The sequence below is a fragment of the Pseudorca crassidens genome, chromosome 11 (genome assembly GCF_039906515.1).
Source record: "Pseudorca crassidens isolate mPseCra1 chromosome 11, mPseCra1.hap1, whole genome shotgun sequence".
Classification (NCBI taxonomy): Eukaryota; Metazoa; Chordata; class Mammalia; order Artiodactyla; family Delphinidae; genus Pseudorca; species Pseudorca crassidens.
The window spans coordinates 3,029,095-3,055,326 of NC_090306.1; the positions used below are offsets into that span (position 1 = coordinate 3,029,095).

General features: G+C 52.4%; 1 protein-coding gene and 1 long non-coding RNA gene across 7 annotated transcripts in view; one reads left to right on the plus strand and one right to left on the minus strand.

The window, feature by feature from the left end:
* IQSEC3 (IQ motif and Sec7 domain ArfGEF 3) overlaps window positions 1-21,562 on the minus strand; it is a 98,447-nt gene extending 76,885 nt beyond the window's left edge. For 3 of the 6 annotated variants that reach the window (XM_067756108.1, XM_067756107.1, XM_067756106.1), the window contains exon 1: window positions 20,880-21,560. In XM_067756108.1, the coding sequence (XP_067612209.1) occupies window positions 20,880-21,412 (533 nt within the window). In that variant the 5' untranslated portion in view covers window positions 21,413-21,560. Of the gene's footprint in view, window positions 1-20,879 lie in introns of all 6 variants that reach the window. The other 3 variants (XM_067756104.1, XM_067756103.1, XM_067756105.1) reach the window with 3 other exon arrangements.
* LOC137233456 (uncharacterized) lies at window positions 10,550-21,096 on the plus strand. Its single transcript, XR_010947420.1, has 3 exons — window positions 10,550-11,033; window positions 13,747-13,883; window positions 19,342-21,096. It is a non-coding gene; the product is annotated as an uncharacterized lncRNA (long non-coding RNA).
* Window positions 21,563-26,232: the final 4,670 nt, after the last annotated feature.

Sequence of the window (26,232 nt, forward strand, 5' to 3'; positions counted from 1 at the left end):
CCTGCCGATGCAGGGGATGCGGGTTCGTGCCCTGGTCCGGGAGGATCCCACATGCCGCAGAGCGGCTGGGCCCGTGAGCCATGGCCGCTGAGCCTGCGCATCCGGAGCCTGTGCTCTGCAACAGGAGAGGCCACAACAGTGAGAGGCCCGCGTACCAAAAAAAAAAAAAAAATTTATTTATTTTGGTTGTGCCGGTTCTTAGCTGCGGCATGCAGGATCCTTTTTAGTTGTGGCATGTGGACTCTTAGTTTCGGGATCTAGTTCCCTGACCAGGGATCGAACCCAGGCCCCCTGCATTGGGAGTGAAGTCCCTGTGTCAGCTGTTATTAATGTCCCCCTCTGCCACCCTTGCCTCTCTCCCTTCCATCTCAGGAGAGGGGTGCTCCCTCCTCTCCAAGCCCCGTCATCAGGCCCTCTCCTCCCCCGCTGGTCTTCAATGCTGTCATTGGCACAGGCTTTTGCTCATCAAATCTCTCATCACAGAAACACCATTTTTCCCTACAACTGCCTCCCCCCCATCTTCTACTGCCTCCCAGGAAGAGCTGTCTGCTTGCAGGTGCTTCCTTTCACCTTGATCTTCTGCCAACCAGCTGGGACGCGCTTCCTCCCCGGAGCCCTAGCAGAGCTTTCCCCAGGGAGCCCCCCAGGGAGTCCCCCAGAGATCTGGTTGCCAATCCAGCGGGACCTTCTCAGTTCCTCATTGACTCAACTTTTCCCAGCCCAACCTTCCTTCTTGAAACACCCCAGCCGCTGGCTTCCAGGGAAGTGGTCTGCCCGGTGGTTTTCGTGGTGATCGAAGGAACCCTGCGGGGAGGAATCCATGGAGAGGAACGGGGCCAGCGCCAACAGCAGCCGGCCAGGCAGTGCTCGTGAGCACCCTGAAAGTGAGCTTTCCGGGGCAGTCAGGCCCGGCCAATCACCGCCACGCGCAGGAGAGCCGCCCCGGCAAGAGATTTCTGCGCACACAGATGCTGTTGCTGCTTCCGAACCCGGGGTGCTTTTCAGGCGCCAGGTCTTGGGCTGGTTCATAACAGCTCTCACCTGGGGACTGTGGGTTTCTCCCTCCTCACTAGACTGTAAGCGCTTCAGGGAGAGACCAGTCTCTGAATCTGATTTCAGTGGAATGACCACAGCTTTTCCACACCCAGTACCCCTGCCAGGTGGACACTCTCACGGCCCTTACACGGCACAGACGAGGGGCCTCTGCGGAGAGAGAGGAAGCGGCTTGGACTCACTCCTGTGCGGGCTTTGCAAAGTTTCCACCCAATTCAAACTGCAAAGAGCAGCCCCATCTCCTTTTCACGCTTCCTGAAGAGGGCATCAAGGCATCCCATCCCCAACAGGAAAACCGTCTCCTCCGCACTCAGAGTCGCCGTGGAGCTCAGAAGACAGCGGACACTCCACAACGGCCTGCCTGCCTGTCTACGCATCATGTCCACACTGCCTGCCAGGAACCCACGGCCACACACACAACACGACGGACTGGAGAGGCAGAGATGCTGCCCCCCATTTCACAGGTAAGGCAGAGGCCTGGGCCCAGCCCCAGGGTATACTGCTGCCACAGCAGAGGCTGGGGCATGCGGTGGACCGAACAGGAAGCCTGAGTGCCTTTAGGGTTAGCTAAACGAGAAGATGTTCAGCTCACAGCCCACCGTCCTAGTAACTAGAGGTCGCTCCATTCTTGAACGAGATGCTCTATTTCCCAATCAAACGGCAAACTCCACATCTTGGGTATCTGCATCCCCATCCCATGCACCGGGCTGGCCACTGATTACTTGTTCAATGTTTGCTGGGCTGAGGGCAGAGTCTGCCTGGGTCTCGTGCAGTCTTCTTTTTTTTTTTTTCAATTATGCAACACAACGTTATTAACTATGCCTTACATCGGCTCCTCAGACCTTATTCATCTCACAGCTGAAAGTTTGTACCCTTTCACCAGCCTCTCACTATTTCTCCCGTCCCGCCCCCCGTCCCTGGCAACCACTCTTCTACATTCTGTTTCTATGAGTTTGACTTCTTTTCTCTTTAAGAGTCACAGACAAGTAATACCGTGCGGTATTTGTCTTTCTCTGTCTGACTTATTTCGTTAGCATAATGCCCTCAAGTCTGTCCATGTTGCCAAAAGGCAGGATTTCCTTCTTTCTCGTGGCTGAATAATATTCCACTGTGTGGAATATATATATCTCACATCTTCTTTATCCATTCACCCATTGATGGACATTTAGGTTGCTTCCATAACTTGGCTATTGTAAATAGTGCTGCAATGAACATGGGGGGGGCAGATATCTCTTCCAGATCCTGCTTTCGCTTCCTTTGACTAAATACTCAAAAGTGGAATTACTCAATCATGTGGTAGCTGTATCTTTAATTTTCTGAGGAACCTCCGTACTGTTCTCCATAGTGGCTGCACCGGTTTACCTTCCCACCAACGGTGCAAGAGGGTCCCTTTTCTCCACACCCTCTGCAGCACTTATTTCTTGCCCTTTTGATGAAGGTCATTTTAACAGGTGTGAGGTGGCATCTCATTGTGGTTTTGATTTTCATTTCCCTGATGATCAGTGATGTTGGGCATCTTCTCATGTGTCTATTGGTCAGTCTGTCTTCTTTGGAAAAATGTCTATTCAGGTCTTCTGCCTTTTTTTTTTTTTTTCTTTTGGTGCGTCGGGTCTTAGTTGTGGCACCCTGGACCTTCGTTGAGGCACGCGGGATCATTTTATCGTTGTGGAGTGTGGGCTCTTCGTCGCGGTGTGCGGGCTTCTCTCTAGTTGTGGCGCACGGGTTCCACAGTACGTGGGCTCTGTAGTTTGCGGCATGCAGCCTCTCTAGTTGAGGCATGTGAGCTCAGTAGTTGTGTCAGGCAGGCTTAGTTGCCCCGCAGCATGTGGGATCTTAGTTCGCCGACCAGGGGTCAAACCCGCATCCCCTGCACTGGAAGGCGAATTCTTTACCACTGGACCACCAGGGAAGTCCCTTCTGCCCATTTTTTAATCAGATTGTTTACTTTTTGCTGTTGGGTTGTATGAGTTCTTTACGTATTTTGAATATTAACCTCTTACCAGTATATGATTTGCCAATATTTTCTCCCATTCGGAATGTTGCCTTTTCATTTTGTTGATGGTTTCCATGCTGTGCAGAAGGTTTTTAGTTTGATAGCCTCCCACTTGTTTCTTTTCGCTTTTGTGGCCAGTGTGTTCCTTATCACACTTGGCACCATGCTGGACACATGAGGCTGCCGTCTCTTCCCTTCCATCCACCACCTCACCGTTTATACAGCATCTTCTCACACATCTTTTAATCTTTGTATATGGGTCAGATCTAGTTATTCCCATTTGCAGGTAAGGAACAGAGAAGTGGTCTGGTTTTCCCAAGGTCACACAGCTGTTTAGGGGTGGACAGTAAGCCAAGTTCCTCTCATCCTAGGAGTGCGCCCCACGGAGCAGCCAGGAAGCCACGGGTGCTCTGGGGCGGAGTCCACAAGGCCCCTTCTCCAACTGCAGGGGTAGCTCGCTTCCCGAAGAGCCCGCAAGCTGTAGGTTTGGGAACAGCAGCATTCGATCCCTGCCTCCCCACTGGTGTGGCTGTGGACACCCCAAACCTATGCACGCACAATCCTGCACACACATGTGACGGAGGCACATGCACTCACTCTTCGCTGTGTAGACACACACACGCACATATACATATTTTCACATGCAACCCTGCGGGTGCAGATGCGCGCACGCACATGCACGCACGTGCACAGACACACACACACACACACACACACACACACAGAGGACTGAGACCAGGAATGTTTCATCCCTTATGTGAACCCTCCTTGAACCCTCCTGACCACGTGGGCCATGGAGGGATACGATGTCCTATGGGGACTTGCAAATCATCCATCCATGGCTACACGTGGGTGACACTCTGCCTGTCCTCTAGCCCAGTCCTCACGGCAAGACAGAGGTGAGTGGGCCAAAGGCTAAGCTCAGCAGCACGAACAACTGTCGCATGGGTGTGTCACGTGGAGCCACCAGCCTCTGGGTCCCTGAGCACTGAGCCAAGTTCCCAATCAGGCCTTGACTTGGGAGGCACGTCCCCAACGCAGGGGACTCCCCTAGGGCGGGGATAGCTACGTCAGGGTGTACGAGGCTAAAGCTTGTGTGTGAATCTTGAAGACACCACTGTAGCTGTGTGACCTCGGTGGGTCACCTTCACCTTTCTGGGCCTCACTTATCACATCTGTGAAATGGGGATAATAATACCTTCCCATTAGGATTGTACGGAGAAAACGAGATTAGAAGACGTACATAAATGCCTAGCGCATGGCAGAAATTAGTACGTGGATGTTGAAAGAAAGGCTGAATAAATGAGTGAAGATTGCGGGTTGCGGGCTGCACTGCGGGGCTCTCTCTGCAAGCTGCTCTCCCTTTTCTGCCCCTTGAGCCCCCTGACTTTCCTGCAGGGGTGGATCACGTTGCTCCCTGCTCAAAACCGCCACCCAAACAACTTCCACCCCACAAACCCCTCTGGAGGACCCCTCCAACCCTCTCTCTCTCTCTCTTTCTCTCTCTCCACCTTTCCCTCCTGTTCTTTGAACATGTGTTTCTTCCAGCCCCAGGGCATTTGCACAGAATGTTTTTCCCTCAGGTCTTCCCATGACTCTGTCCTTCACTTTATTTCTCTGCTCAGATGTCACCGCCTAAGTGAGGTCTTGCCTATCAAGCTCCCTCCTCCCAGTCAGCCCCTTATTCTTCCTTAGAGTCCTTATGAGTGTATATATCCCGGAGTCACTTTTCTGGTTTACCATCTGCCTTCTTCTCTCGAATGTGAGCTCCATGATGGCCGAGTCTTTGACTCGTTCGCTGTGACTCCCCAGCACCTACAGCAGAGCCTGACATGCAGTAGGTGCTCAATAGCTACTTGTTAAATGGATGTACAGATAGGACTCAGCTCATCAGCTCGACACATTTTCATTATTTCCCCAGCCCCCAGCTGGCCGATTCAGGCTGATCTATTCGGATGGCTCTTGAGTGGGGAGCTGCATCGGAATCCTGAGAGCTTCCTTTAGAGTAGACTTGGCTGCCCTCCTTCCCCTAACCTCCTCCTGAATGACAGTCTCCAGGGCAGAGGCCGTTTGAATGCATGTTCCTGCAATCGTTCCTGCAATCGTCTGCAGGAGGAGAGAGGCTGAGAGCAATGACCCCAGAATCACACCCCTGGGTTTGAATCTGGACGCTGCCTCACGGTGGTTGCTTGAACGAGGTGGAGGGAGGCGGCAGTTCCTGACCCTCTTGTGCCTCACCCCCCAGGTGTAGAAGTTATTGAGACAGAGTGTCATACAGAGTGAAGTAAGTCAGAAAGAGAAAAACAAATATCGTATATTAACGCGTGTATGTGGAATCTGAAAAATTGGTATAGACGATCTTATTTACAAAGCAGAAATAGAGACACAGACATAGAGAACAAACACATGGATACCAAGGGGAGAAAGGGGCAGGGTGGGATGAACTGGGAGATTGGGATTGACATATATCTATTGATACTATGTGTAAAACAGATAACTAATGAGAACCTACTGGAGAGCACAGGGAACTCCACTCAGTGCTCTGTGGTGACCTAAATGGGAAGGAAATCCAAAAAAGAGGGGATATATGTATACGTAGAACTGTTTCACTTTGCTGTACAGTAGAAACTAACACAACATTGTAAAGCAACTATACTCCAATAAAATTAAAAAAAAAAAAGAAGTTATTGAGACATATTGAGATAAAGTTTGTCAGGCACATAACACAATGCCCAGGCCACAGTGAGTGCAAGATAAAAAATTAGCTTTCATTAAATTAGTATTACTTTCCTCCAGGCAGTGAGGCCGTGTTCCTTAGTCTCCCTGCAGCGTCCAGTGTGGGGCCTTTCCTGTGGACGGCCAGTCCCCGCAGTTGGCTGAGACAAACATGCCACCGTTGCTCCCACCTTCAAGAACAATCTTCTGTCTTGAACCCTCTTCCCCCTCCAGGAACCACCCCATTTCTTTACTCTTCATTCTAGCAAAATTCACCGAAGGGTTTTCTATACTCACTTTCTGCAGCCCCTCCCATTCTGTCACCTTCTAAACTTCCTTTTACAGAAATTTCAAACATACATTTTTGCCAGTCTTCTACCCCCATCTTTTTGCTGGAGTATTTTAAAGTGTACCCCAGAAATACTACCATTTCACCCAGAATGTATCTCTAAACAGGTAAGAACTTTGAAAAGATATCACAGTATCATTATTATAGCTAACTGAAGTAACAATACTTCCAATATCTGTGTTCAAATTTCCCCGATGGCCTTAAACATGTCTTTTTACAGTTGCTTCACTTGAATTAGGACCTAGTCAAGGTCCACACTTTACCCGGGGTTGATTTGTCTAAATCTCTTTTCCCTTCTCTCTTAAATCCACACCAATCAAGCTTCCACCCTGCCCCTTGCTCTACCCAAGCTGTGCTTTTCAGGGTCACCGATGACCTCCGTGCTGCACGATGGACTCTCCTCCCTGCTCACCCTCTCCAGGAGGTGACTGCTGCACCGTCCTCACTGAGACCCCTCTTCGCTGGGACACCACGTGGTTCTCCAGCTGCCTGCTGCTCCCTCTGGACACTCTTTCTCTGCTCCCATCCCCACCTCTTGACACCGGCGTGCTCCAAGGCTCCGTACCAGCCCTCTGTGGTCTTCTCTCCTCACTCATTGGTGGTGTCATCCAGCCTTGAGGGTTTAAAAGCCCTCCCAAATTTTTATCTCCAGTCCATCCAAAGACCTGCCAGCCCTCTCCAGTGCGCATCTCACAACAGGCATCCCCAACTTAGCGTGGCTAAAACGCTACCCCCCTCAGATGTCCCCGTCTCATCCTTCCAGTAACTTCAGTGCAAACTCTTGGACTCATCCTCTACTCCTGTTCCTCTCATACCCACATTAACCCCGCAGGAAGTCCTGCTGGTTTCACTGCTTATCCCCACTTGCTACCACGGCCTCTCGTGCAAGCTACTTCCGTCTCGTACCTGGACTCCGCAACCACTTCCTACCTTATCTCCCTGCTGCCGGCTGGCTTTCTTCTTCCTCAAGTCTATTCTCAACCCAGCAGCCGAGGTCCCTTTGAAGCATTCTCTGCTTAAAACCGTCCACTGGCTTCCAGTTTTTCTTAATGTGGAAGCCAAACTCTTCACCATAGGTTCCAAGGCCCTATCAGTGCTTCTCAACAAGAAACGCGGGCATTGGGGCAGGAAGACTCTTCCTTGTGGGAATGGTCCTGAGCACTAGAGGGCGTTCGCTGTGGCCTTTGCCCACTAAATGCCAGCAGAGCAATGCTTCGCCCCCCTTAACCCTGCCAGCCACTGCGACAGCTAAAACGTCCCCACGCGCTTCCAAACACTGCCCGGTGGATTTGGAAATACCAGGTGAGAACCTCTTACAGGATCTGCTGCAGCCCTGCACGCTCCCAGCCTCCCTCCACCCCACCAAAGTCTCTGACTCACCTCAGACCACTCTCCCTGCGCTCGCTCTGCCCCTGTCTTACCTGAACAACTAGACAGGCTCCCTCACTCACCTCTGTGCTGCGCCCGCCTCGCCAGGAAAGGTCCTCCCCCAGCTGGCACAGAACCCCTCCTCCAGGGCATCTCTCAGGTGCTCTCTTAGCTCTCCAGGAGGCCTGCCCAGGGCACCCTGTCTGAAATTGCAAATCCCTTTATTCCTAGGCCCCCTTGCTCTGTTTTATTTCTCCTCAGAGCACTTATCCCATCAGACGTACTCTGTTTTCATTCTTAATCTAGTTTATTTTTTGTCTATAAGCTTCCTGAAGGGATGTGGGGATTTTTGCTCACTGCTGTACCCTGGTACCTGGCACAGTAACTGCACACAGCAGATAATCGATAAATATTTGTTAAGTGAAAGAAAGAATACAGATGCCGTAAGCATATACTTATGGAGAGAAGAAAACAAGCACTTTTAAGCCACAGGAATGAAGAATTAACTTCATCATTAGCAAGAACTGGAGTGTGCTCAGCCCGGGGTGGGAAGTAGGGGGAGAGGCGATGAGAAACTCTGTTTATTAGATCAGTTAAGGAAGACTTCCTGAAGGAGGTGGGGCTGTAGGACTCACTTTCAGCTCATTTTGAACCAGATTATAATATCCTGGGAGCTCCCCCAGCCCTGAGGACCGCAGACAACTCTTCCAAGTTGGAAGAGTGGTGAAGCGTTTTCAGGTAGGGAAGCCCGCTCCCTTAATCTTATTTCTACCACAATTTACCAATGTCTGTAGGAGGCTCCAGCAGCAGGCCCGCGCCAATGGAGCTGGAGGGCCAAGTTCAAATGGAGCCCCTGGGTAATGTCTGCCTACCCATCCACCACCCACCCCACCCTCGGAAACGCCCACCCCAAATGATTACACAGAGGCAGGCTACCCAGAGCTTGCCTTCTACGCGCTCAGCAGAAGAGAAGGAAGGACAGCCACGCAATGGAATGCTTTACAGCTATTGGAAGGAATGAGACAGCTCTTTTTATACTGAATATGGAAGGATCACCAGGATAGATTATTATTGGGGGGGGAACACAAGATGCAGAGTGGCATATAGTATACTACCATTTGTGTAAAAAGAAACATACACATATCTAAACAAGTATATATATATGTATATTTGCTTGAATATACATGGACTACCCCTGGAAGGATGCCCAAGAAATTTCTAACAGTAGTTGCTGGGGACAGCGGATGGGGGTAGGGTTGTGGGTGAGTGGATGGGAAACAAGGGCAGGGAGACACTTTTCACTGAAAACACTTGCATCTTTCAAAATTTGGACTATGTCGAAGTATTACCTGTTTGAAAAGAGTAAATTAACTTTTAAAAAGAACACAACCGGATTAACAAAATGAAAACCAACGGAGCCATGTGAAAAGTTCAGCTCTTTGGGTGTTAAAATGAAAGCCACTTGCAGAAGTACAGGTGGCCAGAAGCGGAAGACAGCAGAAAGAGCCCAGGGACTTTCATTGACCTCGTTTGCCAGGTCCCATCTGTGTGGCCCGGGGTCGAGAAAGCCAGTCGGTTCCTAGGTGCCATCCAGAGCCAGGCAGGGTCCAGAACCTGCAACGCTGGGGGGAGGGGCGGGGGAGGGGAGGGGAGGGGAGGGGGAGGGGGAGGGGAGGGGAGGGGAGGGGGGAGGGGAGGGGGGAGGGGAGGGGAGGGGGAGGGGAGGGGAGGGGAGGGGGGAGGGGAGGGGGAGGGGAGGGGAGGGGAGGGGGGGAGGGGAGGGGAGGGGGAGGGGGGGAGGGGAGGGGGAGGGGAGGGGAGGGGAGGGGAGGGGGAGGGGAGGGGAGGGGGAGGGGAGGGGAGGGGAGGGGAGGGGAGGGGAGGGGAGGGGAGGGGAGGGGGAGGGGAGGGGAGGGGAGGGGAGGGGAGGGGAGGGGAGGGGAGGGGAGGGGAGGGAGGGACTCTCCTTGCCCCCACGCTGGCTGGGCCACACCTCCCGGGCCACAGGGCTGTCTCCAGGTGCTGTGTTCTGGGAGCTAGAAGCCAGTGACCAGGTGGGCAGAGACACCCCCAGACCCACGTGGAGCAGAAAGTGTAGGCGTCAGTGTGCTCACCGGAAAGAAAAGGAGAAAGAAAAGGAGGCGGCTGGAGGGAGCGGTCCAGGAGGCCAGGGAGGGGGAATGACTGTCTTCAAATATTTGAGAGGCTGTCAGGGAGGGAAGGAGGAGCCCTGTTTGGAGCCCTCGGGAAGCCTCCACCTTCAAAAATCACTTTCTGGCCCAGTTCCTGCCAGAGGGGTCCCCAAATAACTGCTGTCCTTCGAGTTCCCACTGCGCCTGGGTTGCTCAGTGCTGTATTGGCATCAACTCTGAATTTTCACAGCAGTCCTGGGAGGTTATCACTAATCCTACCGCCAGTTTACAGACAAGGAAGCCAAGGCTGTCACTGCTGAGGATCACAGTTAGTACACGACCGAATCAGGGTTCAAACCCCAGGTCACCTTCTGAGCTACTATGGTTATCACAGGCTGGGCCAGAACTCGAAGATTTGTACTTGTACAAAATACAAATATAGATATGGTGGGCTAAGACGGAGCTGGGATTCTCTGGCCAAGGTGACTCGGGTACAAGGAAGGCTAGGGAGGTGGACGCTCGGAAGAACTGGACCTCCGTGACACCACCCTGATCCCGAACCTCTCAGCCGCCCCCGCGGCTTCCCCCAGCAAGGCGATGGCCCTCCCCCCAGCCATCCACGGAGGCCGGGACAGGAGCGCACGTCCCGCCCGCAGCGCCCGCACCCTCGGGCAGCGGCCCGGCCTGTCGGGTGTGGGGCGGGGGTCGCAGCCCGGAAGCTCCTCCCCCGGGAGGCATGCGGCTGGGATGCTCCCAGACTACGTGGGCGGGCGGCTCGCCAGGCTAGGGGGGAGGGCCGCAGGGGTGGGGGGGAGGGGAGCAGCGGACCCGCGAGACGCGCCCCTCCCCACTCCCACGGGGCCCGGGCGCGCAGTGGGGGATGGGGGGGCAGCGGCCGCGCTTCCCGGGCGCGTGACTCAGCAGCCGCCACGCCGGGATGGGCGCCGGGCGCGCGGCTTCCGGGCGCGGGGGTGGGTCTCACTCTGCCGCCCCCGCTGGGAAGCGCCGAGGGGCGCGTGGGCGGGTAGATCCCGCGCCGCCCGCCCGCCCGCCGCTCGCCAGGCCGCCCACGCAGCCGCGAGCCCGGCTCGTTGGGTCCGCCCCCGCGGAGCCCATGGGATGCGCCGCCCGCGGAAGGGCTTCCCCAGGCTCCCGGCGAGTCGGGGGGAGGAGGGGGCTGCATCCTTTGCGCTCCCCTCCAGCTGTTGATGCGCCAATGTCCAGAGGGGGCCCCGTGGAAATTCCTGGGGGGCTGGAGCGGGAAGCCCCCGCAGAATTCACCCCGCCCTCCCCGACCTGCGGGGCCTGGCCGCCCTACACCCGGCCCCAGGGTCTGTCTCCTTTGTTTTCTCGAAATGGAGAGTGGATTCTGAGCTCCCTTCCTAAGGCTCTTACCATTTGGAAGTCACTTTGCCCATCTAAGGTAAGTGCTTTCTGCTGCAGCAGCCTCTGAACAGCCCTGCTTTGCCACAGACTCAGTGAACTGAGGACAGAGAGGGGCCCAAAGGCGGGCAAAGACTGATTGTCCCCTTTGGGCAGAGGGGACACCGAGGTCCAGGGACGGGGGAGCGGTTTGCTGCAAGCTCACACTTGGGGTCTGTGAGGGTGGGCACAGCAATCGGAGCTCGGGAGTCCTGGCTTCTGGCCTCAGTCTAGCTTCTGGGCTCCCTCCCCACCCCGATCCAGTGCTGTGCAGCACGGTGCCTTCACCTGCCTCTGGAATTCCCTTTGGCCCTCACCCACGGGCTCTTATGAGTTGAGTAGCTCCAGGAATGTCCAAGATGCCCAACCAGCCGGTTTGGAAGCACCAGGGCATCTCCGTCTGTAAAGACCAGACTGTGCACTGGAAACGCTGAAACTAGACATAGGCAAGAGATTCCCAACTGCTCTGCAGAGTTCTGTTGCTGTTGCTGTTTTAAATAATCATTGTGTTGGATTGATGTGTTGAATGAAAATTGTGGTCGTTTGGAATCATTTATCACAGAAGAAATGGTGGAATTCCCTTGCCTCTCTGCTGGGATGGGGAGTGCATTCCTGACTGGAGGCAGGGGGACAGCTGGTTTGACCTGACTTGTCCAGCCCAGAGAGGTCATGGGCGCCAGTCCCTGGCCACAGCTAGGCCAAGTCGGGTGCAGGGAAGATCACGCTGCAGCTAGGCATGCATCTTGCTGCTGCTGGTACCTGACCTTCCAAACAAAATGCGTCACCAGACCCCCAGATGTCTCGCCCCTACGCCGCCCACCGTCCGGGCAGCCTTTTTCCCAGGAGCTCACAGTCTCCAGAGGCCAGGTCTCCTTCACGCTCGAGGCAGAGTGAGGGGTAGAAAACGGGGCATGGGGGCACTGTAGACTCGCCCCACTTTACAGACGGGAGGAACTGGCTGGCCAGAAGAGAGAAACAAGCACGCAGAGAAAAGGAGAAGGAACCCAGAGTCCTGACAGGGAGATGAGCCCCGGGGGTGGGGAGACAGGGAGGAGGCCTGTGCTGTGTGGTGGGATCCTCACCCCTGTCCCCCAGCCCAAGTCAGGAAAACGCTCACCCACACTCAGACGCACCCCCTCAGTCCCACAAACGCAGCCACGCTGGACTCACATCTAGTCGCCTCCCGGCAGGGTCCTAACGTCTCCCTGACCAGAGCTGACGCCACTGCCTGGCAGAGAAAGAGGAGAGGCCTGGAGCCTGCTGCTGCTTCCTGTTGCTTCTCCCAGGCCAGAGTGGGACCCCAGAATCCAGCTCTCCTTTGTCTCTTTCTACCTGGAGACATGGCCGTGATTCCGGCTTCCTCTCCCTCCCATCCTCATAGGTCCATTTTCCATTTCTGGTTCAACCTGCTGACAGGCCGTGTGTGTGGGTGTCTGAGGTGAAACACTCCAAGGGCTTTCTCATGCTTCATTCTTTTGTTTGGCCGTGGCGGGATCTTCGCTCCCCAGCCAGGGATCTAACCTGCCCCTCCTGCAGTGGAAGTGCGGAGTCTTAACCACTGGACCGCCAGGGAGGTCCCTCATGCTTCATTCTTAATGCAGCTCCCCAGGGTAAAGACTGGACTGGGCAGAGGCTGGGGGCAGAGCGGGAGGAGGGCTCTCCATGCTCACCGGTAGAATTGAGGTGGGATCTGTTAGCTGCAATGGGCACCCAGGTCCCCCTCACTCCCCAGATGGCCTTAAGAGCTAAGCCTCTGATCCAGCATTTCCCAGGTGCTCAGCTGCAGAAACTGTGCTCGTGGGCCAGAGCACAGCCCACCCCCTGGTGGGACTCCCTCCAGCTGAGACCTTCTTCGGCCCTGACTCCATACCCGCTCCTTCCACTCAAGCGTGGATGGGCCTGCCTGTGCCCTACGCACTGAGAGTTTATTCCTTCCAGCATTACTCATCACACACCTACTGGGTGTTGAGTTGGCCTCCATCCCCCATGCTGTTCATCCCCACCATGACAAACCCCAATAGAGCTGTGTGAAATGTTGCCACCCAAAAAATTATTTTAAGGGCTTCCCTGGTGGCGCAGTGGTTGAGAGTCCGCCTGCCGATGCAGGGGACACGGGTTCGTGCCCCGGTCCAGGAAGATCCCACATGCCGCGGAGCGGCTGGGCCCGTGAGCCATGGCCGCTGAGCCTGCGCGTCCGGAGCCTGTGTTCCTCAGCGGGAGAGGCCACAACAGTGAGAGGCCCGCGTACCACAAAAAAAAAAAAAAAAAAATTATTTTAAGAGCCTAGAAAGGATCAAAAGTGCTTACCAAGCACCAGGATGCTCCTTAAATTCCTGCGTTATGACTTTTACACATGAAGCTCCTTGGGGAAGTATTCCTTCTCCAGCCCAGATAATTACTTTTTCAAGACAAGCCAGTGTGGGAGTGAGTGCCCTGGGTCCCTGCCCTTTGCTTACCAGGCCCAGGCAAGGCAGTGCTAATTCTCTGCAAAATACAGTGGAGGTGAAGACCGTTTAGACTGTCAACAGCGTCCCCCATGAGCCCTTCAATGCCTTATAAGCCTGCTGCCCTGGCCGCCAGGCATCCTCCTCCCTTATCAAACCCGCCCTTCAGAAACTGCTCAGATGAACTCTCTCATGCTGAAGTGCAACAGTCTAATAGTCTAATAATGTCTAATAAATCTAATAAATGTGTTGGTTTTTCTCCTGTCCTAGGAGAATTTGCATTTTAACAAGGGGGATAACCTTGAAGTACCCAAAGGAATCTCTACGTGTAGAATTGCTGGCATAGGCGAGATATTCTGGAAGGCAGCGAGACCCCCGTGGAATGCCTGAAGCCCCCATAACTCGCGGTAAGTTTGGCCACGCACACCCACGGAGCAGTCTTGACTGGTCCTCTTGTTCCCCCACTATATTGACGAGAGTACTGGATGAAGAGTTTAGAGAAGCTGAGTTCTATACCTAGTTCGGCCACTAACCAGTTTGGAAGCACTAGTCACTTCTGTCTTGGGCCATAGTTTTCTCGTTTGCCAAATGAGAAGTTCGGTCCAAATGACCTAACAGGACCTTTCCAGCTCTGACATTCCCCTGACTCCCCAGAGGGGCTGGGGGACCCTGGTCCAGCTCCTAAGGCCCTCCAGCCCCCGCAGCTGTGGCCCGGAGGAAATGACCTGCCACCGTACAGCGTGAGGGTGTGGGGCAGGGGGGCACATCTCTGGACTTGGACAGGCCTGCAGGCCCCCTGTCCACAGAGCCCGGGCCCCAGCTGGCAAGGAAAGGGAGCGCTCAGCACAGCCCAGGCATTAACATCACAGAGTTACATAACCCTCCAGATGGGATATTCCAAACAGCAACAGCACGACAGCCTTTGCCCCACGCCGTGTCTCAGCACGCGCGCGCGCGCACACACACACACACACACACACACACACACACACACACACACACACACAGCCACGACCACCTTGCCACCCTTTCTTTTCCGTTTGTTTTGTGTTTTCTAGAAGGTATTTCATCTAACAGAGCCCTTACGAGAAGAAACTCCTTTACCCTCTGGGCTTGACCAGGAAAATCAGAGTCCTCCTCCAGCCACCCTCCCCCCCAGCCTCCACCAGAACCCCACGTCGGGTCAGGCCTCCCCTTTTCCCGGCCCCTCCCTGCTGTTCTGTCTCACTTTCTGACCTCGGAGTCCTGCAAAGTGCGGCTCTACCTTGTCCTTTCCATTCCCGGGATGGAAGAATTTGGAGCCATGGATTTAGCTCTCATTCCAGCAAATGGGAGGCAATCTCCTGGTTCAGACTCCAGTCCCCCACTCTCCACTTTTGTCCTTGTCACGTCTGCGTACTAGATGAGACTGTAGTTTCCCCATTTAGAAAATGGATGAGGTCATTCTCATCCCCACGGGGTGTTGGGTGGTAACTCAGATCCCTTCAGTGTCCTTAAGAGAAGTGCAAACAATCTGAAAATGCAACCGAAGAAATTTAGGTTGGGCTTAAGGAAGCATTTCCCAGCTCTACAGTTGTGAGACCTCGTTATAGATCACTAAGGGGTGGTGATCCTGCCTAGCTGCATTTGAAGGCAAGCGCCCGTTCACATATCTGGAATAGCTTGGGTGCACGCTGTCCAGAGGTAGGGGAGTGGTTGAGGAAAGGTCACTCTAGATAGGTGGCCTGGAAGAATTCCTGAAGGAATGCTGAACCTGTGTTCTCCTCGATAGCTATGGTCTAACTCTGGATGAGCCTTGGGCCCTGGTTTCTTTATCCATAGAAATGTTACAATATATTGAGCACTTACTTTGTGCCTGAAACAGTAAAAAAAAAAAAAAAAAAAAAGTTTAAAACATCCCTTTAAAGTAGATATTGTTCTTCATATCATAAATGAAAAAACCACAGCTCAAAGAAGGTACACCATGAATGTAAGGTGTCCCAGCTGGTAGGTGGTAGAGCAGGATTCATACCCAGGTATGCCTACCTCCAAAGCCCATGTTCTGAACCACCTAGATCTTGAAAATTCTGTGATTCTGTGGTTTCCTTAAGTTCCTCTTGGCCTGAACAGCCTAAGTTCTCCCTCGCTCTACTCCTGCCCCTTTCTGCTGCTTAATGCCCTCATTGCCTGAAATGGAGAGGACCACTCCATTCCTGCGTGAAAACAAAACCCTTAGCAGCCCGTGTGGGAACCCGCGCTTTGTGCTTTAGAAGCAGAGGAGGAAGGCGCTGCAGTGGCCCAAGCCTCGGAGATCCTGCCAGATGGCCTTGCATTTGGGGATCTGCCAGATGCAATGAAAGCATCCCCAGGACCTCTTACTAAGAAACCCCTTACGTGGGATTTCAATCCAAGATCCAGGCCTCTTTCCAGACCAGGGTCCAGCTGCTTGTCCTGGCTCTCCCCACTTTTTCATGTCACCCTCCCTTTCATTCACTCTCCCCCCACCAGACCTGACCCCCATCTGCCGTTTTTCATAAGTGATCTTTGAAACTCAGGCCGCATAGATATTTGCTGAATCAGCAGGACCAACTGCTGCTCCTCCCACTGGCTTTCAGGCCAAGAGGAAGACGCGCCAAATGCCTCTGCAAAGGCCTCTGGTGCTGCCTGTGTGGGCCCAGGAAGGGCTCCGATAGGAAGGAGGTGGCTGGGGAGTAAGGCACACGGGCTGCTGAGCAGCAGGGAGGCCGTCAGGTTTTCCTGAGGCTGGGGTGACTGGTTTCTTTTTGGATGAGAGGGAGGGAAGAACGCTGGTCCAGGCCCTCGGAGAGGCAGGGGACAGCAGATCGTCACCAGTGCCTGCTCCGTACCAGCTGCTGAGTGAGCAGAAGACACCCACGCCCTCCTCTCAGTGAGCCTTCATTCGGCCCCCTTTTCCAGGTGAGCAGCCCGAAGTTCCCTCCTCGCTGAGACAGGAAAGAGAAGGAGGACAGGCAGGCCGGGGAGCCAGGCAGTAACGTTGCTTCCTCAGCAAGAAGGGCTTTTGGCCGCAAGGCAGAAAGGACCCCGGCACCAGATCTCTGTCCCACGTTGATGGGTTTAGCCTGGTCAGGGGAGGGATGATGGGGGGAGGGGCTGTAGGTCAGAGGGTGGGATGGTGAGCATGCGTAGCACAGACATCTCTGTGGATCGGCTCCTCCCGGCTCCGTCCCCCTTCCAGCTCTCCTTGGTTCTCGCTATTCTTGACATAAGCCCTTGACGCCAACCAAGGAAACCTTCTCTCTGGGCTCTGAACATGCTTTGTATGCTCACCCTCTTAACCCCATTCTGTCCTGATAAAGGATGGCTCTGGGCACCTGCAGTCTGCTTCCACTTCCTTAGATGTTTCTAGATCTGTGTCTCGAGTGTGTTGAGCAAGGACTGTCGGCATCTTTCCTGTCTTTTTGCAGCACAGAGTGCAGGATTTTGAACGGACCAGACGCTTGATACAGTAGAGTCGACTGACAGACAGACCGTCATGCTCTCTTAATAGCTCCCAGGAGGGGCCAGTCTTGGCTGTCTGCCACCTCCAGGCAGACAACCCTGACTCAGTAGGAGCAGAGATGCCGGCTCCAATCAGCATCTCAGACAACAGGCTAAAAAGCACGTCCAGTGGTCTTCCAGCCGTGCCCCGGCCTCCAGGTAGCATGAGACCGTGGTGCTCAAAAGATGACTCAAGATTCAGTTTATGCTTAGGATGGGAGCAGAGAGGAGGAGACTTCCCTACGCAGCTTAAATGGAAGCAAAGGATGGAAGGAAGAAAATACAGGAGAGGGAACATATTTGAGGGGAGGGAAGGAGGGTAAGAGCAAAGGAAGAAAAAGGAGAAGGGGGAAAGTAGGGAGGAAGAGGAAGGCTGTAAAGAAAGACAAGGGAGGAAGAGGAGAACACGGGAGCTATTCGGACTTCATGGTGCCTTGGAGGTAGGGAGCCCAGGGTAGGTGCTGAATTTGAATTATAAGGCAAGAATCTTTGCCACCCTCTGGTAATCCTCTGCCTGTGGGCTTGGGGACTTGGGCAGACACTGGGATCCACTGGCTCTACATGCACGGCCGGGTGGGTGGACCAACATGTGCTCAGACAGAGAAGTTGTGGCCACACTGAAGCCAGGAGCTTCAGGTCAGGTCGTGTGCTTCCACGACGCGGAGGGGAATTTTGCCAGGTCAAGCTGAGGCTCTGGCTCCAGCCAGGAAAGGGATAATCAATTCTGTAGATGCTGTGAGCCTTGATTGAAGAAATAAAGAGGAGGAAGCTAGATTGCTGCTCTCATTAAGAGGCAAAGGCAGTGGGGGCTGGAGTTTAGCGAGAGCCAGGAAGCAGCAGAGAAAGAATTTTAACCCCTCGGGTGTTGTTCTTCCGTCATGCCTTTGAGCTCACCCACACCCGTGTTGTTGCTTCCTTGGCCCGACGTCCAAGGCCATCACCTTCAGTAGCTCCCTCAGCTGAAGGAGGGAGAGAGGCCAGGTTGCCTGTTAATGCAGATCTGATGACAGCTAAACAATCTATTATTTCCCAGCCCCAGGGTCCCCAGGGCTCCTGCCTCTCCTGGATTTGGGGAGGAAGATGAGTTCTGGGGCTAAGAGATAAGCCGTGCGGTGAGGCATCTCACGCTGCCTGGCCCCTGGTAACCCTCACCCACCCCTCGGCAACCTCACCAGAGCTGCATTCTCAACCTGATGAGTCCAGAGAAGGGGAAGTAAGAAATGAGAACGGATTTCAGCAAAATTATGACCCAAGGACCCCCTCCGCTGGCTCTTCCTCCTACGTCAGCATGCCCAGTAGAGAACTGATTCATCAGGGAGATCCCCAGGAGAGGCCCCAGGGAGAGGGCTGCTGGCTCAGCTCTCCCTCTCCCCATGTCACCCGATCCATGGAGAGGTGCCCCTGCCGGCCGCCTGCATCTAGCCCTACACCACTGAGAGGCTGGGCAGAGGAGGACAAGACGTGCAAAATTGGGGTCGTGGGTGGAGAGCAGGGTGGGGCTAAACACCTAGTCAGCAAAGATGATTCCTTCCTGAGATTCTGGGGGGGGAAACTTGGACTGAAGTTAAGCAAAACAGTGGGAAGAAATGGGTGGTCCAAAGGGCATTCAATCCGTCTTGATGTTCATGATTTCCCATGCGAGTGGGGAGGGAGCTGCAGGAAGAGTGAGGAGGCATGCGTGTCTGAGCTCCCTAAGTCTCTGGGTGTCCGGGCTTGGGGAGCAGGGGGGAAAAGCTGAAGGATCTGGAGAAAGGAAGGAGTTACTGCTGGGTTTAACCTCTTGGTGCCTGGCACAACTTCCCGTGTGAAAGATTTCCAAAACTTCCACTCTCTTCCACCATCTTAACTACTTATTTTTGTTCTGCTCCCTTGGGAAGCAAAAGCAGGACAAGGGAGAAGGAAAGATGAGGACATGACGGTTTCTCTCCAGTTTTGACATGTGAGGATGGGTAGGAATCCAGGTGATTCCTAAAATCCCTGGATTCCCAGCAAGAGCACCTGAGCAGGAGAGTTTGGGCTCTTTAAGCCACCTTGGGGGCCACAGCAAAGTCCTTATCCAAGAAAAATGATCTTTCCTCAACCGGTCTTGCCCACACAGTCCCCTGAAGGGATGCAAAGAATGTGGGGACGTGGTGGAGGAGGAGGGAGACACCAAAGGGCGTGAGGAGCGGAATCAGGTGAAGAAGCACAATTCCCACGAAGCCGTGGCTACCCCCGGGAAATGGAATGGAATAGCTGCCCGTATTTGGGGAAAAAGCCACATAATATCTTGGATTTTTTTCCTTTTTTTTTTTTTTTTTTTTGCCTTTTGCCTCTTACTGAGCCATGGGCACTGAGGGAAAACTGACTTTCTGCTTTTTCTGCCAGATAAGGAAAGAAAACCATTAAACTGAAGGAAGGGCAAATGGGCCATTGAGGAAGGTAGGAAGGAAAACCACATCTTCTTGGGACTTGCATCAAATGCTACGAGATCATCCTGGATCTTCTGCCTAAGGACCCGAAGTTCTGGTCAAATCTACCCTGTGTCCTGACCCAACTTGTCTAACTCTGCAGTAGATGCGAGGAGAAAATGAGTCTACATCAAGTCTTCACAAGTAGCCTTAGACTAAAGCACGCCAAGGCTGCTGAAGATGATTCTTGGCTCTCCACCCTTCCCACCCCCTCCCCCAACTCCCTTAGCATCCCCATCGTCAGGGGCAGGCGCTGACTAGGTTCTGATTTCCCGTGAGGTGTTCTTCTATCACCTGTCTAATGAGAGAAAGGAAGCTGACTTGGTCACAGCCTTCCCAATACAGAGGAGAGAATATTCCAATCCTCTTTCATCTCTTCTCCCCATATCTCTAGTTCATGGACATTGGGCATAAAGAAAGAGCTTGAAGTCCTAGAGTTTCTCATCAGGGGCTAATGAGCATATTTCTCTCTGGACCTAACATGGGATTCCAGTCATCACCAAATAACCAAGGGGAAGCAAGGTTTGCAGTCACCAGCCACAACAGAGATTTAAACAGGAATTCCACCCAAATACCATCTCCGCAAGCCAACTGTCTCTCTCATCATTATCCCCTTTCCACGATTGCTAACACCCAGCACAGAAATCCTCCTTGAGTCAGAGGAAAATGCTGTAACCAGACTGAATCCGGACACTATAAAGGGACCCTCTATGGGCCTGGTGGGTTGTTACCTTGCACCCCTCTGGGTCTGTGGGCATTCAGAAGAAAGGTGCCCACTCAGGTCAGAGCAGAGTAAGCGTGTCCAAATGAGCCACTGCTGGCTTGGACTCCCACTGCATCACTTAAACAGCCACCTCGTTCCTCTGGGAAACGCTTTCTCCCACCCTTCCTCTTCCTCTGTCTCCAGCCCCCCGCCTTCTCACATCATCCTGCCTCTCAGCCTTGTGCTCTGCCTTCTGAATCCCCTCAGACCCCAGGTCTGCTGTTCCTGGACCCTGCCCTTTTCAAAGCTCTCAACACGTCTCTTTGCCAAGCCTCTGTCTTTTTCATAGCTCACTCTCCATTCGAATAATTTTACTACCCAAACTCCCATCCAGATTTTTCCTAACTTGAAAAGATTCTTCAACTGTTCTCTTTCCTTCAGTTTAATCTGCCCCCCAGTCTTGTCCCCTTTAAAATCTGCCAGTTTCCAATAACCCTCATTTCTTTCCTCCTTTGCCCCCAGTGATGGTTGGGATACTCCCGTTTGCTCCAACACCTCCCAAGCCCTCTCAGACACTGATCTCATTCCCTCCTTTCCCCCAAGCCTCCTTGACACACTTCTCCCCGCAAGCACACTGAAGGCCCTAGTCCTTCAGTCTCGGGTGCACCCCACTTCCCCCTTGTCCCCTCCTCACGCCCGTTTGCTTCCCTTCCTCCCGGCACGTTGGTCCCCGTGCCGCCTTCCCCACTCACTCGGGTCTCCTGCTCAGGACGCCCTTGCCGAGGGCGGCGGGGGATTTGTGCTGAAGGAGGGTTCCAGCAGCGGCGCAACAGCTCGGGGGACGCTCCTTCTCCTTGTCGGCGACGGCCCCTGGCCCCGCCGGGTGGTGGTGGGGCGGCTGGGATGCGTGAGCCCTGCCGCTGGGGCCCGGCTGGGGCTGCGCCAGGAGCTGTCCGTGGTGCTGAAGCGGGGGCTTCTCGGGCGCGGTGGGCGGGAGCTGTCCGTGGTCCCGGAGCTGTTCCTGGGCCCCGGAGGCGGCGGTGGCCGGGGTGGCCGGCAGCGGGGCTGGTGACGGGGGGACGAGCCCGGGCGGAGGCACGGCTTGCAGCAGCTGCTGGTGCTCCCACAGGCTGCGGTTCTCGGCGCTTAGCTCGTCCAGCCGCCGCTCCAGCTCGTCGATGCGCTGGCGCTGCGTGTGGATGAGGCTCTGCTGGTTCTGCACGATGGCCGTGAGCTCCTTGAGGTAGAGCACGGCGCGCACCGGGTTCTCCAGCAAGCTCTCCATGCCGCCCGCCGCCGCCTGCGCCCTGCCTGCGCCTGGGCGGGCGGCGGGGAGCGCGAGGGCGCGCAGGAGCCGAGCAGCCCCGGCGATCCGCTCGCCTCGCTCTCCGCCGGCGCCGCGTCACCGCCACACAGACATTCACACACGCACGAGGGGCGGGACCGCGGCGCCAAGGCCCACCCCTCCCCTCCACCTCCCACCTCTAAGCTTCGTGAGGAGTCTCGGCTTCCTGCAGGGCTGGCGGAGGAGCAGGATAAACGAAGGGACCCGGGATGGATGAGCGGCAACTGGCGAGAAAGGGAAAGCCGGCCAGGCGGAAGCAGCGGCACCGGGAGAGTGCGGTGGGACCGGTAGGAGAGCAGAAGCAGATGCGGAAAGAGGAGGAGGAGAGCGGCTGGGAGAACGAGGAAGCGCAGAAAGGAAAGGTGGTGAAAGGAGAGAGAAGTGGTCTGAAAGGTCACGGGTTCTTTTTCCTATGTCCAGTCATCCCAGAGGACGAGGGTCCACCTTAAAGACCTTGTGAGGAGAGGCCACACGCTCGGCGGTCTGTTCTGCTGGGGGCTTCCCTGGATCGGGGGGATCAGAGGACAGTAAGGGACCCCAGAGAACATCCGGTCCTACCCCTCCAGCCAAGGAGAAAGTTCGGGTGGGAAGGCTGTTTCCGCTGGATTTTGTCTGGGAATGAGACCTCAGGACAGTTTGGGCCACTCTAATGGGAACACAGACTAAATAAACCGGGCCCTCTGTGTCACAGGGCTAATGCTTCCAGAAACTTCTTAAGAGAGCATTCTGTTTGAAAAATATTTATGAAATGCATACTACACCGAACACTGTGCTAGGTGGTGGTAAGATAAGGATGACTAGGACGGACTCTTTGGCTTCTTGACGCTTCTGATTAAGTAGGAGAAACAGGTAATAAATATTTAATTTCAATAGAAGGTGGTTGTTGTAAGTGATAAGATAGAGATTGCCCAGAGCGCTATAGGAGCCCAACAGCTTGGGGATTTGGGAAGGCTCCTTGGAGGGAATAACACTTGAAGTGGGAAGGATTTTCTAGAAAGGGGGAAGAGCATAAGCAAAAGCTCAGAGATAGGAATCCGCATGGACTGAATCATTCATTACTTTCTACAATACACGTACATAAAACACACACTAAGTGCCAAGTAACGTACTAGGAACTATGTAGTTTAGCCCTAGCATGGACCATAAGTTATAGTTTCTATAATCAAGATTACAGCCTAGTAGATACAGTACGCACATGAATATCTAAAATACCAATCAAAATTTCTGTAAGGGCTCTTCAAGCCAAGTGCCGCAGGAGTTGGGGGGAGTGGGAAGTTGTGTTTGACTATGGTGATCTGATAAGGCGGAGGTGTTATTCAAGCTGGGCCTTGAGGGATGCGAAGTGTTTCAACAAGTAGAACAGAGGAAGACAGGGGAGATATGTCAGGCAGCAGGAAAAGACTAAGGAATGGAAATAGAGCACCTCCGTTCAATCCAATCTGGCAAAAAAATGACCCTTTCCTCTGGGCTATGAGTACCCTTAGCATATCTGTTGTACTGTTGTATCTTGCACCGAGGTGGGCCACCAGCCTCCCTATGGACCTGCTGTTCCCCCCCAGAGTAGGCATATCTGTTGGTACCACGTGTCCCGTGAGCTGGGCCAGCCAAGCCCGTCTGGTGCCAGACTTGAATGACATTATAGGAAAGGATCTGTGCTCTGCAAATAAATATATTGGTTTCTCTGCACTTGCGTTTTTACTGTGCTTTCCTCCCATCCATTTTCCTCGCAGACTTCCTTTTGTAAAGAATGCGTGAAGGGAGCTTAGCCACAGCTGAGCCAGCTTCCAGGCGGATGCTTGGGTAGTGACCAGTATTCCAGCTGAGGAATGGAGGTTGAGCGGTGGGATGAGGGCCCACAAAAACTCAAACACTTTTCTTCTGAATTTTCTTTGCTTGCCTAGTTGATTTGTTGTCTAAATACGAGTTGGGTGTTCATAGAAACCAATACCGTTTCTATAAGCAAAACAGCCTGCAGCATAATTCTCTATGGAGCTGGTTTAAAACGCAGATTTCTGGGCCCCGTATTAGTCCTGCTGTGTTGGAATCGCTTGGAATGGGGCCCAAGTGTTTTCATATTTTTAACTTTTTTTGTTTCATTTGAAAAAAACTTTATTGGGTTACAACTCACATGTAATAATACATACCCACTTTGAGTGCACGGTTCAATGAATTTTGACAAATATATACACCTTCTAATCAAAATTTCCATCACTGCAAAAAATGAGGTTACTACCTCATGCCCCTTTGCAGTCCGTTGCCGTCATCCTCATCCCCAGTCAACCACTGATCTGCTTCCTGTCAAGACAGATTAGTTTTGCCTGTTCTAGAATTTCATGTAAATGGCAATCATAGAGTATATACTCTTGTGTGTCTTCTTTTTTTTCCCACAGCATAATATTTTTGAGGTTCATCTATTCTCTTATAGGTATCAATAGTTTGTTCCTTTTTATTTCTGAGTAGTCTTCTATGGTATGGGTAAACCATAATTTTTCTACTCACCTATTAATGGACATTTTAGTTGTTTCCAGGTTTTGGTTATCTTGAAAAAAGCTGCTATGATCATTAAAGGACAAGTCTTTGTGTAGACATATGTTTTCATATGTTTCATGTTTTATGTTACATGTGTCTTATCAGAAGGAAAAATCTAGAATTGGAGTTGCCAAGTCATATACTAAATATATATATATATATATATATATTTAACTTAATAAGAAACTGTCAGATTGTTTTCCAAAGTGATTGTACAATTTTTTATTCTGACCAGCAGTATGTGAGAGGTTCAGATGTTTTGCATCCTTGCTAATGCTTGGTATTTTTAGCCTTTTTTTTTTTACTTTATCAATCAGGAGTATATTAATATGGCTTTAGTAAGTATTTCCCTATTGAGTGATGCTGTCGAGTATCTTCTCATGTGCTTTTGGCCATTTGGCCATTATCTTCCTCACCCACTGTTTCTAGTGAATTGTTTGCCTTATTTTTGAGTTGTAAGAGTTCTTTATTTATTATGCAAAGTAGTCTTGGCCAGATGTATGCACTGCAAATATTTTCTCCAGTCTGTGGCTTACCTTTTTTTTTCTTAACATTGTCTTTTGATGAGGTTTTTATTTTGATGAAGGAAAAATTTTTTACTTTCTTTTATAGTTCATGCTTTTTGTGTCCTATCAAAAATTCTTTGCCTGTCCCAAGGCCAAAAACATACTCTGTGTGTTCTTCTAGAAGTTTTATTGTTTATGCTTTTATGTTTAGGCCTATGATCCATGATCCGTTTCAGGTTAATTTTTGTGTTTGGTATTATGAGTCAAATTCCATTTCTTCCTTAAATGTTTGACATAATTCACCACTGAAGCCATCCCAGCCTGGAGGCTTCTTTGTGGGAAGATCTTTAGTAGATATGGGGCTATTCAACATTCTCTCTCTTTGTGTATCCATTTTGGCCATTTGTATCTCTGGTAGGCAGAATGACCTCCCAGGATGCCTTTGTCTTAGTCGCCAAAACCTGTGACTATGTTAACTTATATGGCAAAAGCAACCTTAAGTATGCGGTAAAGTGAAGGATCTTGAATTGGGAAGATTATTCTGGATGATCTGATGGGTCCAGTGTAATCACAAGGGTCTTTGTAAGAGGGAAGCAAGAGTGTCAGAGAGGAGATGTGACAACAGAAGCAGAGGTCACAGTGAGGCAATTGCTGTCTGGAAGCCAGAGGGCAAGGAATGCAGAAGCTGGGAAAGGGAGGGAAACACATTCTCCTCCAGAGCCTCCAGAAGGAACGCAGTCCTGCCAATACCTTGGCTTTAGCGAGGTGAGATGCATTTTGGATTTCTGGCTTCCGGAACTCTAAGGTGGACGGTGAATTTGTGTTGTTTTAAATGGGGGAATTCCCTGGTGGTCTAGTGGTTAGCATTTGGCACTTTCACTGCTGTGGGCCTGGGTTCAGTCCCTGGGGAACTAAGATCCTGCAAGGCGTGTGGCGCGGCCAAAAATAAAAGTCATCATCTTTGTGGTAAACAGCAGCAATAGGAAGTAGATATAAGTGTCTTTTAAGAATGTGTCCATTTCATCTGAAGAGTCAAACTTATTGGCATGAAGTTGTTTATAATATTTTCCTATTAGCCTGTTTTAAAAATCTTTTTTAAATTTTATATATTTATTTATTTTTGGCTGTGTTGGGTCTTCATGGCTGCACACAGGCTTTCTCTAGTTGCCGCTAGAGGGAGCTACTCTTCGTTGTGGTGCATGGGCTTCTCACTGCAGTGGTTTCTCGTTGGGGAGCACGGGATCTAGGCGCGTGGGCTTCAGTAGTTGTGGCATGCGGGCTCAGTAGTTGTGGCGCACGGGCTTAGTTGCTCCGCGGCACGTGGGATCTTCCTGGACCAGGGCTCGAACCCGTGTCCCCTGCATTGGTGGGCGGATTCTTAACCACTGTGCCACCAGGGAAGCCCCAGAAGGTTTGATTATTGACTTTGGACCTTTCTTCTTTTTTAAGCACTCAAAGCTCTAAAGTTCCCACCCAGCACTGTTTTTGCTGCATCCCACAAATTTTGTTTTCATTTTCACTCAGTGCAAAATATTTTGTAATTTCCCTTGTTACTTCCAAATCTTTCTATTCCCGATTTCTAATTTAATTCCTTTGTGGTCAGAGAGCATACTCTGTGTGAGTTCAATCTTTTTTACATTTATTGAAACTTCTGGGCCTTTTATATGGTCCAGTCTACAGCCTGTTTTGATGAACGTTTCATGTGCAAGTGTCTGGTAGCCACTC